Source organism: Zootoca vivipara, chromosome 4, assembly GCF_963506605.1.
Source record: "Zootoca vivipara chromosome 4, rZooViv1.1, whole genome shotgun sequence".
NCBI lineage: Eukaryota > Metazoa > Chordata > Lepidosauria > Squamata > Lacertidae > Zootoca > Zootoca vivipara.
In genome coordinates, this window is record NC_083279.1 from 36,919,006 (window position 1) to 36,934,779 (window position 15,774).

A 15,774-nucleotide genomic window follows, 5' to 3' on the forward strand; every position below is an offset into this window, starting at 1 on the left:
TTCCACTGGCAACAATTGCAGCATGGGGTACAGTTTCCAGAGCTGCTCAAGCATAGCTAAACCAACACAATTTTAACACAAGGTAAAACAAGGATGCGCTTCTCTCCATCAACCACATGAAGCGGGAATGAGCTATGCACAAGTGTGAAAGTACATCATTATCTGGCACTTCAGAAGAGATGTTAGCAAGACGTTTTACACCAGGAAGGCATTTGCAGGCAAAAGTTAGTCTGCTTTTATGAGCAGTGATGGGTACACCCAGACTGCTCTGAGAAACAGTTAATACTTTGCTTCATGCTTTTTCATTCACCATGTTTGGACTGTTAGAGCATGACATAATAAGCTGAAATATGAACCAGTCTTTCAGCTGCACACAAAGCTGCTTTGCTTTCCCCTTTGCACAAGTGAGCAAGCAAACAGGAGGTCCTCCATTAACTATAAACCAGGGAATTATGGCCAACAACTTCAGAACAAGTCAGAACATTCAAACATGGTTTGAAGTCTACTCATTGCAAAGCTGTTAGCCATAGTTTCCTGGTTCAGACAAAACAAGAAACTAGTTAAAAGAAGATTTCCTGGCTGGTTGGTTGGTTGACCCCTTCACACACAGGTGCTGCATATAGAGCAAGGAGGCTTCTTCATATGTCAACTTACTAAGTCAAAATATGACCACCCAAACTCTCCTACAAAATGGTACAATTAAGCACTATCTTCTCTCAGCATTTTATGCAAGGGGCGTCAGCTGTGAGTCAATTGCCCAAGGAGGAAATCTGAATCCTACATTCTGTACTGCTGCCTCTGAAATGGACAGCTGCATTAGTACACTGTTTTAAAGGAAATCCATTTGACATACACAGAAACTAGTCTGCTGCTCTTCTGAATTCAATATGCCTGTGTTGTGTAGATTAATACCATGCTCCAGCTGTGCTTATATGTTTTTTTTCCTCCATGGAATAATGCTGTTAAAACCACAGATCCCTTTGTTATATATCTTATGGGGATAATTCACAAGAGTAGTACTTGCCTAAACAGAGCTTCCATCAGCAGCTGCTCCCACCAAGCAATATTTATTTTCAATTTGTCACAAATATAAGAGTCACTGTGTCCATGGCTTAGGAAAATCTGGGTTCAAATCCCTATTTACCATCAAGCTGAGTGGTTGACCTGGGGCCAGTCACATGCTTTCAGCCAGGTCTCCTCCACAGGATTGTTGTGAGGTTAGACCAGGCATCCCCAAACTTCGGCCCTCCAGATGTTTTGGACTACAATTCCCATCTTCCCCGACCACTGGTCCTGTTAATTAGGGATCATGGGAGTTGTAGGCCAAAACATCTGGAGGGCTGCAGTTTGGGGATGCCTGGGTTAGAGTAAGTGCAAGCTCCATGCATGTGCATTGTTGTGAGCTGTTTGGAGGAAGGATGGAATGAAAATGTGAGATAAAAATAATGGATATGAAGATGTGGCAATAATTATGGTAGCTGATTGCAAGATCTAGTAATCATATATGGTAGGAATTATACTCCATTTCCTATTCACAGCAGGGAACAACTCCCTGAAGACTAAAAACAGATTACTGCTTTTGGAATAAAATTTAGATATGGATTTGTGCACAACTGATGCCTTTTTACTGGCAACTTGTCGAGCTAGACAGAAGTTAATAGGTGTCAAACATCACAGGGAAGCAAAGTTTTAATTTCCTCAGATCAGCATTCCAGACAATGTTTACAGTTGTATGTAACTTTTTTGTGAAGGGTTATTCAAGTAGTTCCCCCCCCCCTAAAAACATCGGCTGGCTGAAATCTAAGCAAAAAAAAAATCACTGCCAGGATTATACCAAACCCTGCATTTATTTCCCCAGAATATCTTCCCTTTTTATGGTACTGTTCTCCAGTTCTGAATCATCAACATGAATGTGTTGTTCTAATGCATTTTGTGTGCTTTATTGCTGGTTTGAGCTATACCTGAAGGAGTGTCTCCATCCCCATTGTTCAGCCCGGACACTGAGATCCAGTGCCGAGGGCCTTCTGGCGGTTCCCTCACTACAAGAAGTGGGGTTACAGGGAACCAGGCAGAGGGCCTTATTGGTAGTGGCGCCTGCCCTGTGGAACACCCTCCCATCAGATGTCAAGGAAATAAGCAACTATTCTACTTTTAAAAGACATCTGAAGGCAGCCCTGTTTAGGGAAGTTTTTAATGTTTAATGCTGTATTGTGTTTTTAATATTTGATTGGGAGTCGCCCTGAGTGGCTGGGGAAACCTAGTGGGGTATAAATAATAATGATAATAATTAAGAATGAGACATGAATATACTATAGATCAAATCAATGATATTAGGAGGATGGAACATTGGGACCGTGATTCCTGTTAGTTGTAGGGAGACACCTAAATATAAAGACGCTTTCATCCTTGCATACAACAGACCCATGTGGTGGAATTCAGTAGCAAATGTAGAATTCTCCTTGTTATTTATCAGAGAGCAAAATGGAAGTAATGGAGGAACTTGCTGGGAAGTTGCACTTGGTGGAGCAAGAAGCATAACCCTTTTCTTGTCTGCCACCACTTATTGCCTGCAAACCTCCCCCCCCCCCAACTGCTTTTCTTCATTTGATTAGTAGATGGTGGAGTCCTTAGCTAGGGAAAAACCAGCATGGGAAAACTGCAGAGGATCCCTGCTCAAATTGCCTCACTGCTTAGTAGATGTGTAGCAAGCATGGGACTGGGAACTGCCATGTTTTAATGAAGCGCTACAGTAAGTCACTTTCTCTTATATTAAATTTTATGTTTTTCACCTTTCTGACTAAAGGTAGAAGGTGATAATATTCAATTCCATGGATGAACAGGTCACCTCTAACGATGACATGCTCGGGAAGCCAACATAGCCATAAATGAAAACTTTACAGAAGGTCACACTTGGGAAGATGATACTTTCTATCCTCTGTATTCATTTATTCTCTTTCAAACTTACACAATGATTTAAACAAAAAATAAAAAAAATCCTTCCAGTAGCACCTTAGAGACCAACTAAGTTTGTCGTAGGTATGAGCGTTTTTGTGTATGCACACTTCTTCAGATACACTGAAACAGAAGTCACCAGACCCTATGTATAGTCAGAGGGTGGGGAGGGGTATTACTCAGAAGGGGGTGGGAATGGGTGATTGGCTGATAGGAGTGGTAAACCTGTTGATGACTGTTAACGACTGCAATTGGTCTCGCAGGAAAAAAGCAAGGGGTGAGGTGCTAAAGAAAGCTTTATCATGTATAATGAGATAAGAATCCAATGTCCTTATTCAGACCAGGTCTCTCTGTGGTTTTAAGCTTGGTAATGAGTTGCAATTCAGCAACTTCTCTTTCCAGTCTGTTTCTGAAATTTTTCTGTAATAAAACAGCTACTTTGCGATCTTGTATAGAATGTCCTGGGAGATTGAAGAAGAGGAGTTTGGATTTGATATCCCGCTTTATCACTACCCGAAGGAGTCTCAAAGCGGCTAACAATCTCCTTTCCCTTCCTCCCCCACAACAGACACGCTGTGAGGTGAGTGGGGCTGAGAGACTTCAGAGAAGTGTGACTAGCCCAAGGTCACCCAGCAGCTGCATGTGGAGGAGCGGAGACGCGAACCCGGTTCCCCAGATTACAAGTCTACCGCTCTTAACCACTACACCACACTGAAGTGTTCTCCTACTGGTTTCTCTGTCTTGTGATTCCTGGGAGGAAGACCTTTCATTGCCTACAGACAGCCACCCAATCTTAAACAACTCCTCACCCACAATAATACCACCACCAGACTTAACATGGACACTGGTACCAGAGCCTGCAATAAACCCAGATGCCAACTTTGCTGCCACATACACCCGGACAACACCATTACTGGCCCCAACAACATCAAACATACCATCTCAGGACTATTTAATTGCTCATCTTCTAACATTGTGTATGCCATCAAATGCCAATGGTGCCCTTCAGCTCTCTATATTGGACAAACAGGCCAAACCCTACGCCTATGGATAAATGGACATAAATCTGACATCAGGATCAGTGCACACTATAGCCTCCACTAAGTTAAGCAGTGGAGACAGCACTACACTCTTACTTTTTTCAGAGGTACAGTGTCCCTCATCATCCTTCCTTTTATTTTCTGTTTCGTCAGAGTAGTAACCAAAGTCATCTTTTTTGAGCCTTATTCAATAGCAGCTCTGGGTCAGCAACTCTTACGGTCCGTGAACACATCTGGAATTTTGAGAGCGCGCCATGGGCACCAGTCACAAAATGGCTGCCATGAGGTATACAATAACTGCCACATCTGAAAGAGAGGCAGGACTACAAAATGGTGTTGGGGTGTCCCCACATCAATGGAGAAAAGGCGTTGCCCACTGCTCCACAATACTTTACAGTTAATCTCTATGATTTGCTAAGATCTTTCTCTGGCACCCTAGGAAGTACAGACAGGCACCCACAGGCACCAACCACATTGGCCATCAATGTTCTCTATCTACGTTACTGTGTAAGTAAAAGGGCAACATTGATCCCAGCCTTAGGCAGGGAGTTCCTTGCGTGACCCGTCCTGACCCTGCATAGATTAGATTAGATGGGGACAACCTTCAAGGGTGTGTGTAAGGATGTGAACAGATGTTAGGAGAAGATTTGTTAGATATTATCCTTCCTTCCTCCCTCACATTTGTGAGTTCAGCAGAGTGCATCCCTTTGAAGCTTTAAAAGGTATCCCACAGTGTGGATGCTCATGTAACTGTGCTGATTTGATATGTGAACTTAGGTATCATGCATGAACTGAACACAATGAAATTTAGGCTCAGTTTGAGAACATTAAAAAATGAAAGTGCAGAATGCTTTAGTACTTTAGAACAAGTGTTCACTATGATCTTCCCATTACATAGGCAAGCAAAATAACCTAACAATGTTCAGAGGGCAATGATATATATTAAAGTTAAAACAATCCAAAGTGTCAAATTCTGTCATCTGACTTGAACAGAGAACTTATTCAAGGAACCATTGATCAAAGCAAGTTCAAGATCCCTCATAATATTTTAAACAATACAGTCCAGTGTGTTTTCACGCTTAACTTTAAAAGCGTATTATGACTCATTACATTGTAAGAAAAGAATCAGTTGTGTGATAGTTCACATACAAAAACCACAGACTTTTTTTTTAAAAAAAAAATGCTTGGTTCCCTTAGTTTACCATTCAAATGAGATCTGAAACAAACAAACAAAAACACAATTAAGTTTCAAGAACAATGGATTATTTAGGTAAAGAGAGATAGCAATTAATATTTTTAAGTTCATCAGGGGGAAAGTATGCATATGAAAAGAAAGGATTTAAGCGTGGACTGGACCAAAGGATCCCACAATTGAAATGTAGCCAACTATAATGACCAATACTAATCAAATTTGACCATTACTGCGTCTCACAAAGGGTTTTTAATCCTGCCTGGACAAAATGTACAGTTGAATAGGAAGAAAGAGAGCTGCTTTTCTTTCAGGATTTGCCTCCAGCTGTTCAGAAGAAGAAAGCACAGTTTAAACACAAACAGATTTGTCTTTCTTTTCCCAGTTCAAACTGAACGTTGGAGCCGTAACTCCAGGTAGTTAAAAGTAGGCTGTTCATGGAGTTTGTAACTAACATAACTTTTCAACAGTAGCAGTGTGGCCAAAGGTCCATTTAGTTGATTTTCCTGAAGTTACCTTTTCAAAAGTTTGCTGAAAAAAATGTGTGCCATCTTCTCTCTCAAACAAAAAGTGGCATTAGTCTTCCAAGAAGAGACGGAGATGCAGAGAGCTGATGTTTGTATAATCAACTTTTCTTTAGTATTCTACAGCTATGTCCTTTAAAAGTGGGGGGAGGAACTGGCCTGCTCATTTCCTCTTCTCTTATGAAAACCCCAGTGTTCAAGACCCATTCAGCTTAGTCGGTCTCACGCCAAGGAATCTGGCTACAAGATTGTTTCTCAGGCATGTAACAGGGTTTAGACTGAAAAGGGAGGGGTTGGGATGGAAGTTAGTAACACATGGGCAGTTAACAAGCAGCCAGATCCAAGTATTCCTCTGGCACAAGATCTTCCTAAGCCTGCTTTAGAGGGAGGAGCTGTGTTGTACAATCCTCTGTCAACAAAAGGTATTTGCATGCACAAGGCAGGTTTGCCAGTGTATCTATTGACAGCAACGGGGTATATAAGAAAACATCCTTCTCTTGAAATATCCAAGTCCTTTTTGCTTTTAGCATGGCATTCATACTTGAGTTCTGCTTTTCATCCAAACCTCTGGGAGGCGCCCCAAAAGTCTACAGGGAACAACTGAGGTGCAGCTCTGAAGTCTGGATGTTCCTTCAGCAGCAGTTCAGGGGACCCTGCTGGGCAATGCTGCAGTAACTTGAAAAGGGTCGCCTGCCCTCGACTCAAAGGCTACAATAACCCCAAAAATGTATGGTGGCTTGCCTGATCTAGTATTCAAACAAACATGAGAGTGAGAAATCCATCTGATGTCGTTAAGTCTATAAGCCAGTTAGGAAATTTCCTAATAATTCAAAATCTATCAAGAGGTCAGTGGCGGAGCTCCGGCACTAGGGGGTGGAGAGCAGACGGCGGCGGGGCTGACGCGTGTTGTGGGGGCGTGGCGCGCCGCCTGCAGGGGCGGGGTGCCCAGCACAGGTGGGGGGCAGCCGCGATGGCACCCTACTGGGATCACGCTGCCGGGGGCGGTGTGCTCCCCCCCGCACTCCTCGTCCTCTGCCAGTGCAAGAGGTAAACCAAGTGTCTGCACAGCTACCAGAAGCATGAGGGCCTGTCTGGAACTGAAGCTCCTGTTGAGGTGGCTATTCTAATCCAGAGTGCTTTGAGAATGTATTCACAACTCAAACTGCATTTTGAGGACCTGTTTAAAGAGTCCATTCCCCCCCCCTCAATTGGTAACATCAGGGGTCAAGTAACTACTTACCATAACTGGGCAGTTCCTGTTAGTTTGCGCATTCCTTAATGTGGTTTACTGATCAAAGCTTGTTCAGGTTCTCATTAATTATTGGCATCAATTATGCCAGCTAAGCACTGGTATTAGAAAATAGTATCTCATCCAACTCTCATCCTATACTGTACTTCCCTGAGCTTCCTAGTGAAATCTATCCAACTCCTTTTGCACCAGAAGGGTAAGTCAATAGCCCAGGTAGATAAGAATATTGGAAAGAGTGTGACTTCTATAAGTGAGCTGTGGGGTGAAGTGCATTCAGAGCTCCATCGGGAGGAACACTGTTCGTTGCCCTTGTGTTACAGAGGCCTGATTGGAGTCCAATAGAAGATGGGTATTTAGTGCCATTTAGTCCTGTGCTGTGGAAGGAACATTCTCTCAGCAGAGATTTAGCAGGCTTTCAGGTGTATCTTGAATGCCCTTTCATGCCAAGAGGCCTTCACGGGTGTTTAAATTGATTAACAAGTCAATTTAATGATTATTTGTATTGTTTACAATGATATTTTATGTTTTACAATATGGCTGTATAGAATAAACAAATGTTCTGATCGCAACTAACAGTTTCAGGCAGGATGGAACATTAACAACGTTTTAGAGTGGCCTTTGTTTTAAAACATCACATTCTTCTTAAAGATCAAGACTGTTGCTTTAACAGCCCTGGCCAAAGCAACATTGTTTCTGGATGCTTCCAATCCTGCTCTGGACAGCAGTCCTTTCGCTTATCTTCTTCACATGCTTGCTATTGCAAGCAAGACTTCAGTCTTGCCCCACAGTAGGTCACTGTTCCCAAATGCTGCTTATCTAGTCTAAAACTGTCAAAACAACCCTAAGTCTCCGGGTTCAAGTCTCTGTAGGTACACTTTACAGAACTGATCATATAAGGTTTCTTCTTTTTTAACCTTTGTTGTTATCACATTAAAACAACAGAAATGCAAATATACCCCCACCCCAGTTTAAGAGTCCATATCTTATTTAATTAGCTAAAAAGCTGGGAGAAGAGGAACGTTTTTTGCCTGGCATATAAAGTTATGTAACAATTCCACAAATGGGGAGCCACCACAACAAGGCCCATTCTCATGTTGCCACCTCCAGAACTCTCACGGGAAGGAACACAAAAGAGAGCCTCAGATGATGAGCATGGGGTCGGTTCATATGGGTAGAGACAGTCCTTGAGATATTGTGGTCCTGAGCCATTTAAGGCTTTATAAGGTCAAAACCAGAACTTTGAATTGCAGCAATATAACCTAGAGGTTACCAGAGCAAATGCAGCAGAAGTTAGGCTATCCCTATCCAGATAGGGGTGCAACTGGGCCGTCATCTGAAGCTGATGAAAGCCACTCTGTGCCACTGAAGCTACCTGAGCCTTAGGTGATAGCAAAAAATCCAAAAGTACCTGCTCCTTCAGAGAGAGAGAGAGAGTGTGTAACCCCATCAAGAATAGGTAACACCCCCCCCCCAAATCCATCACAGTCTAGGGAACCGCCCACTAAAAGTGCCTCCATCTTATCTGGATTGAGCTTCAGTTTGTTGGCTCTCATCCAGACTGAGACAAGACCTCAGTCTAGCACATTTACTATCACACCTGCAGATGTAAAGGAGAATTAAAGCTATGTGTCATCAGCATATTGCTGACAATATACTCCAAAACTCTGAATGACCCCACTAACGGTTTCATGTAGATGTTGTACAGCATGAGGGATAAAACTGAACCATGGGGCCAAATAGCACTCCCAAGCATCACTTTCTGGAAACAACTATCCATGTAAGACTTTGAGAGTCACTCCAAAAGGATACCATAGCCAATGGCATTGAAAGCTGCTGAGAGGTTGAGGAGAATGAACAGGGACACATCCCCCCCCCAAAAAAAAGAGGTCATCATACAGGGCAACACAAGCAGTTTCTCTGCCAAAACAGGGCCTAACCCCCAATTGAAATAGATCTAGAAAATCTGTTTCCTCCAAGGGCACCTGAATATGATCCGCAGCCACACACTCAAGACCCTTGCCCAAGAAAGGGAGTTTGGCAACTGGCTGGTAATGACTTAAGGTTTTTCTAATCCGGGGAGGGTCCCCCCCCTTTATCAATGTTATAATACTTTAAAAACATCCTTTTTTACCACAAGTAATATTAAACATCTAAACTGAAAACTAAGATATCCAAGATTCAATATCAGAACAAATTGCAACAATAATCAGGAAACATTTCACATCTCTCTAACTCTTGCTTATCATTGTGATTGTACTCTTTGTGGCTCTCTCCTCCCCTTCCACATTTTAATCAATATTCTTCAATACTGCCCTAGTCTCATGATTTAATTTAGTCAGTCAATTAACGTTTAAAGTCTTAATGTTTTACTGCATTAATGAATCTTAGTAGAAGAATGGTCTACCAAATTCCATAACAGTTAATCAGTTTCAAGTCATGTGTAGAAGCAATTAAGTAGATAGCACAGGATGCCAATAAAAAAATCATTCCGGAACCTTAATGGTTTGGCTACCATTTCAATTGCCAATCTTTCAATTTTAGGACTAAGAGGCGCGTATCCTTGGATAGGTTGCAGTTGCTTAGCAGACCTGACCCGCTCCTGTACAGTGAGTTCAATGTTTCATTTTGCTTTTCAACTCTTAAGCACACAGCTCAATGAGACCTGTCTCCAAGCTTGTGTTTAGTGGCCCATTTCTTCTGCAAAGAGGGCAAAACGATACAGATTGCTTGCAACCATCTTCGATGAATGGGCAGAAACTAGTTTTAAAACTGTTTAGCGTGCTTAAAAAAAAGTTAATAGGAGTACATTGTATCATTTTGGAATTGTGAAATGAACCACGTGCACATACATACAAAGCCAGTCTGTTTGAGCTCTTGCGCAAAATAAACTTCTGTGCACCCAACAAATGTATCTAATATCTGGATCCACAATGCTCATCCAAGCCTATTTGAACAGGCTAAGTATTTTTATATACAAAAATCTAACAACCCCCCCGCCCAGAAGCACTAAATTGTCCTTAACTAGATCTGGATCAAGGCCAGCACAAGTCCATTAATATAAATGGCACTTTCCCCATCAACTTCATTGGAGTGGAGAGTGCACTCACTATTTGTCAAGGTTAAAAGGGACAGTTCTTCTGCCTTCCCTTCCTCCCTTCTTTCAAAGTTAAGCAAGCACTGCAATTCAGGAGCCTAATCTCCATTCCCAACGTGTAAGGAATTGTGGAAACCATAAAGCAGTTTGAGAATGTCAGCTAATTTGATGCTGTACATCCGCTTTGGCCAACCAAGACCATATAGACATATAATTTAAACTAAAACCAGATGCACAGCACAAACATCTGGATACTAACATAGGGATATGAACTGATAAACAGCAGTCTTGCTCTGATAACGTTCATTGGGTCATACAAAGTCTAAAACTGAGCAACTTGGTCTTCTTTATCTGAAGCGTCAGCATTTTACAAAACTGCTCTACCCAGGAGCCAAAAGAATTCATTTTAACCTTCCAAACCAAAGAGGCTTATTGTAAGCAAACTATACAATAGATAGTCCGAGATCCACCGGTGTGCTGAATTTCAATTATTCCAGTTATTCTGAGAACCAAGATATCCTGCACATATTAAAGTTTATAATGCCAAAATAGAATATTAGGGCCCCCCCCCTCAATTGTATCTGCAAAGACACAAGAACAACCAAAATCAAACAAGAACTCTGAATAAGCCCTTCTGGTTTCAGTTTTTACATCTTTTTTTAACTTATAAGTATTGCCACACTCCAGAAATCCCCTTAAAATTGGTCACAATTGCGGTCACAGTTGTGTTTTTCCCCCTGTACATGTTTAGAGATCTTTCCTCTCTTTCTTTCTTTCTTTCTTTCTTTCTTTCTTTCTTTCTTTCTGAGCAGCCAGTGTTAAAGACCTTCTCTAAATAAATATTTTTTCTGCATAAATTCCTGTTAGGATACCTATGAAGTTTTGGTCATAAAAATACACTGTGAATATACTCCACCACAATGGGAAAAAACTTTCTTGGCTATTTCTCCTGCCACATCAGTGTTATCTCTAACCTACAATACCTCCTCTTCCTGATCAGTATTCCACACTTTCGCTACCTCTGCCCACCCCCTGCAATAACAGACCTTCACTAAATAAGGACTTCCTAAAATTAATTCAAGTCATTCACCACACCTTCCATATGCTATGTACTATATACCTATTTATTTGATGACCACATAAGTAAAGCAGCATCTCAGGAGTGCATTAGTACATTTATGCTGACTGTAAAATTATTACACGTGTCACAAAGAACTGATACCATGCTTAATTCTCACAACTTCATCCAAAAAATAAATCCCCGAGTCTTTTTTTATTTTTTAAAAAAGCAGTCTACAGCTGGAATGCATTAGTGAAATCTTTGCCATATTCTTTTAGCCATCAAGACTAAGCTCCAGTGCATCGTTATTTCAATAACTCAAGAGAGCTTTAAAAGTAGTTAAATACCTTTTTCTGGGAGGGGGGGGGTATGTAAAGTAAAAGGAGGTGTAAAGAAGGGAGGGTTGTCATTTGCACACAAAGATCGGGCAAAACCTTTCCCACAAGGACACCCGCCCGGTCCATGACTTTCAGAGTAGATCTATTGATTGTGTTTAATGAAGCAGGCTTTAAGGTCATACAAGCCTAAACGAAGACACAAGCCGGGACGTATGACTTACAGCCAAGTATAAATTCTCATTTGGGCTGGGTGGACACACTTAATTCAAAAAAGTGAACACCGTAGCCAAGATCTCAAGAAGGCGAAACGGTTTGCTTATGCCTTTCCTCTAATCATCCCTTTCCAAAATACAGCTCCAACCCACCAGAGGCAGATTAGATCTGCTTTGTTGCAATTTAAAAAAGGGACACAGTAAGAGTGTGAGAGTCCATGAACTATATGCAGGGCAGTATTGCAGTTTTAAAGTCATGTTACAGTTTTAAAGTCCTGTACCAAAACAAAACATGCATCTTAAGCTTGCTCTTTCGCACTGCTTTGTGTCTGGTCAGAAGCTTTAACAGAGCAGAGAAAACTCCTCTGCAGGGTGATCTGTAGCCAGCGGGGCTCTAACCTTACTGTGAAGTTAAAGGGAGTTAAAGCCTTCCCTCGGCTGCATTTTGTCGCTTCCCCTTCCCTCCTCTCAGCATCCCAAGGATCTCAAAGGGTAAAGCAACTCCCAACTTCTTCCCAAATGCTCAGCACCTCTCTCCCTCAGCACCTCAAGGCAACGCTGAAAGAGCCGAAGCAGCAGCCCTTCTCTTACCCATAGCGTCTGGCAGGCGTGCAGGTGGCTCGGCTGGCGGCGGCAGTGGCGACTTCCCTGCTTGCCCTTCAAGGCTGGCTTTCCCGGGCTGGCTGCAAGGAGACGAGCAAACTCCTCCCGCCGGTGGCGTCCTCTCTCGGAACAGGCGCTTCAGCTGCTCCTCCGCGCGCCGCTCCCTCCCTGGATGCGCTCTCGCGCCTGCTTGGCCGAAGGGGGCGGGGCCTGCGCGGAGCCGCCTCAGAGAGAGGAGACCCCGCCGCGGGTCCGCAGGCCGGGGAGGAGGGAAGCTCCGCGGAGGCAGCTCTTCCCCTCGGCCTCGGACGCCTTTATGAGGGGGGCAGCAATGCAGGGCGAGGAGACTTCAGGTGCCTGGAGCTTCCCGGGCATCGCGTGGCTCTTTACACGCGCCTTGCAGCTAACTCTCTCTCCTGGGGGAGGATATCTCCCGAGTAACACCATTGGACCTCTAAGGAATACACGCTTGTAGTGGTGCGCGCGCGTGCGCCCTCAGGTGCGTCAGGAGATAAGAAGGCGCCTACTGTTGAGCCGGCCCATTGGCCCATCTAGCTCGGTTTCTAGATGGCACCTGGGACCTTCTCCACGCCCAGCAGAGGCTCCACCAATGAGCTGCTACACACCTAATGAAGTGGGTGTGGCCAAAGGTGTTCCTCAGGTGCAGCACTGTGTCCTCCCTCCACCTGCAGCTCCCCCATCTCTAGACTTGGGGGAAATTCTGTGCTGGTTAAATTTCTGTTTGTCAGTACTTCAGTTATAAAAAGCAGCTAGGGGGTGTTCTTGAAGAAACTGCATCTGTTGTAATGGGGTGCCACTGGTTGGAGATTATCAGCACTGGAGATGGGCAGGTGAGGAGACTGAGGTTCATCACTCCCACTTGCCCATAGAGTTTACCTCACCTGGACGTGAGGCTACAAAGGGTGAGAGGAGAACCACGGACAACCTTGGAGGAAAAGCAGAATATAAGAGTAATATCATAAATGAGAAATTCCTTCCAGTAGCACCTTAGAGACCAACTAAGTTTGTTATTGGTATGAGCTTTCATGTGCATGCACACAAAAGCTCATACCAATATAACAAACTTAGTTGGTCTCTAAGGTGCTTTACCTTTAAGGTGCTACTGGAAGGAATTTTTTATTTTGTTTTGACTACGGTAGACCAACACGGCTACCTATCTGTATCATAAATGAGGTGTTTGGTACACCACTGTCAGACAGAGAAATACGAACCAAACTAGGAAGTCTCATCTGCACGTTACAATGTGACCCAGCATCATACCATTTTAAACAGGCATGATGGCTTCCTCCAAAGAATCCTGGGAACTCTGGTTTATTAAGGGTGAAGAGAGTTATTAGGAAACCGCCCCTATTTCCCTCATAGAGCTCAGAGTGCATTAACAGTCAGTCCCTCTTCCTAGGGAACTCTGAGAATTATGAACACCTAACAACTCTCAGTAGAAATGTTGACAAGCTAATGTGCTAAATTATGGTACCAAACCAGTTCAAATCAGCTGGCGCAGATTCTCCAATTAATATAGAAAAAATCTGCTGTTTGATCTTATGGTCTTTCGAGTAAAGGCAAAAATTCCAGTAAGTGACTAAGATGGATGTCTAAATGATGCTGCTAGCCTGGGGTCACCGATTCACCTTTTATTATTTTAGACCAGGGGTCCCCAAACTAAGGCCCGGGGGCCGGATGCAGCCCAACCACCTTCTAAATCCGGCCCGCGGATGGTCCAGGAATTGGCATGTTTTTACATGAGTAGAATGTGTCCTTTTATTTAAAATGCATCTCTGGGTTATTTGTGGGGCCTGCCTGGTGTTTTTACATGAGTAGGATGTGTCCTTTTTTAAAAAATGCATCTCTGGGTTATTTGTGGGGCATAGGAATTCGTTCATCTTTTTTTTCAAAATATAGTCCGGCCCCCCACAAGGTCTGAGGGACAGTGGACCGGCCCCCTGCTGAAAAAGTTTGCTGACCCCTGTTTTAGACCACATGGAGAGAAATTGTTCACATGCTGTTACACACACAAATTGTTATGTTTGCTTTGATAGTCAGAACATATTTTAATTTATTTTATTTTACCTTTTTAGATCATTGTTCACACTGTGGGTGATAATAGTCCTGAAGTTTCTACACCTGAATGTGTGATTTCCAATTACACTTTTCAGCTACCGTATTATGTTCAATTATTGTGTGTGTATGCCATATCATAATATCAATTCAAATTATAGAGAGTGCCAGGGAAAGAGCAAGCCATCTTTGAGATTGATATTTACAAGGTTATTCCATTATGTTCTGAAAATTATCACTGCTGAGCTGAGCACTTGGGAAAAACTGGAAATAATGATCATAGATAGTGAAAGTGCATGATTCTTAACCAGATGTTAGCTTCATAGTGTATAAGAAGCAAAAACATAAAATTCCAAAACCCTGCAGGCAAAGGAATGCTGTGTTCTGTACAATTAGGAAAAAAGTAGCTCATTTTATATGGTTCATTGATTAATTTTATGGGGAGGCCACTGGAGCATGCAAGTTAATGTTATTAAACAGAAATGTGGTCCAGATCTTATAGATATCACTACACAGGCATCTTTACCTATTATTTAAAACATTCATAAAAATAGGTGATTGAGCAAAGTGGCTTTTAATGTGATTAAATTGAAAAGTCTTACTGCAGTTCCTGGGAAGATCATATACTGGAATGGGTGTTGTGATTTCAAAATGGATTAAAATGAAATAAAAAATTATTTAATACATTTGTTTAATTCCCTTCAATTTCCAGCAATAAAACAGAACAACAACAACAAAAAACCATGCAATATTGACTCAAGGAATGAAACAGCAGGTAAAACCATTAAGACTTACCGAGTTAAAAGTACAGTGTGGGAAAATTGGGGGTTGGTCTAAACAGCATTGAGGACCGACCCCCCCCAATCACTCTATGGTTACAAGTTTGGGGTTGCACTAAATGTTGGGGTTTTGTTAAAGCACCATCAAAATTTTGTGACTCTGATAGTAGAAAGAAACTGCTAAAGCAGTCAAAGTGAATGGACCTGCTTTGATTGGCAGATTCCTTTTTGTTGGAAAAATGGGTCTTTGCATAATTACGAACATGGTCAAGTATAGGTGATGTGTTTCCACAGAAAGGGTGCTTCCATGCAAATGTTTATTGTGGAATTGGTGATATCCATGCACATGTTCAATGCATTGTCCACATAATGCTATTGTCATCGAAATGCCAGCCTATACTCTCTTTTTTACATTTAACCCAAATTTCCTCTTATGATGGAAAATCAATTAAGGAAAAAAGAACCCATTATACAGCCACGATTAGTGCATTTTTTGGTTGTTGGTGGAGGGAAGTTGGCCCTGTCTGTGGTGGGTGCTACTCACCGGAGCACAGCCTAGCCATTTGTTTCCAGTAGCCTGAAGAATAAGAACCTGTTTATTTCCACCGATTACCACATGCTGAAGGCACATTTTAATTTCTGCAATGCAGTTCAAAGG

At 42.5% G+C, this 15,774-nt stretch overlaps 1 protein-coding gene across 1 annotated transcript in view; it reads right to left on the reverse strand.

Moving 5' to 3' along the window:
• Positions 1-12,431, reverse strand: part of GPM6B (glycoprotein M6B) — a 107,373-nt gene extending 94,942 nt beyond the window's left edge. Inside the window, exon 1 of the mRNA XM_035116833.2 lies at positions 12,250-12,431. Coding sequence (XP_034972724.1) covers positions 12,250-12,253 — 4 coding nt within the window. The 5' untranslated portion in view covers positions 12,254-12,431. The remainder of the gene's footprint in view (positions 1-12,249) is intronic.
• Positions 12,432-15,774: the final 3,343 nt, after the last annotated feature.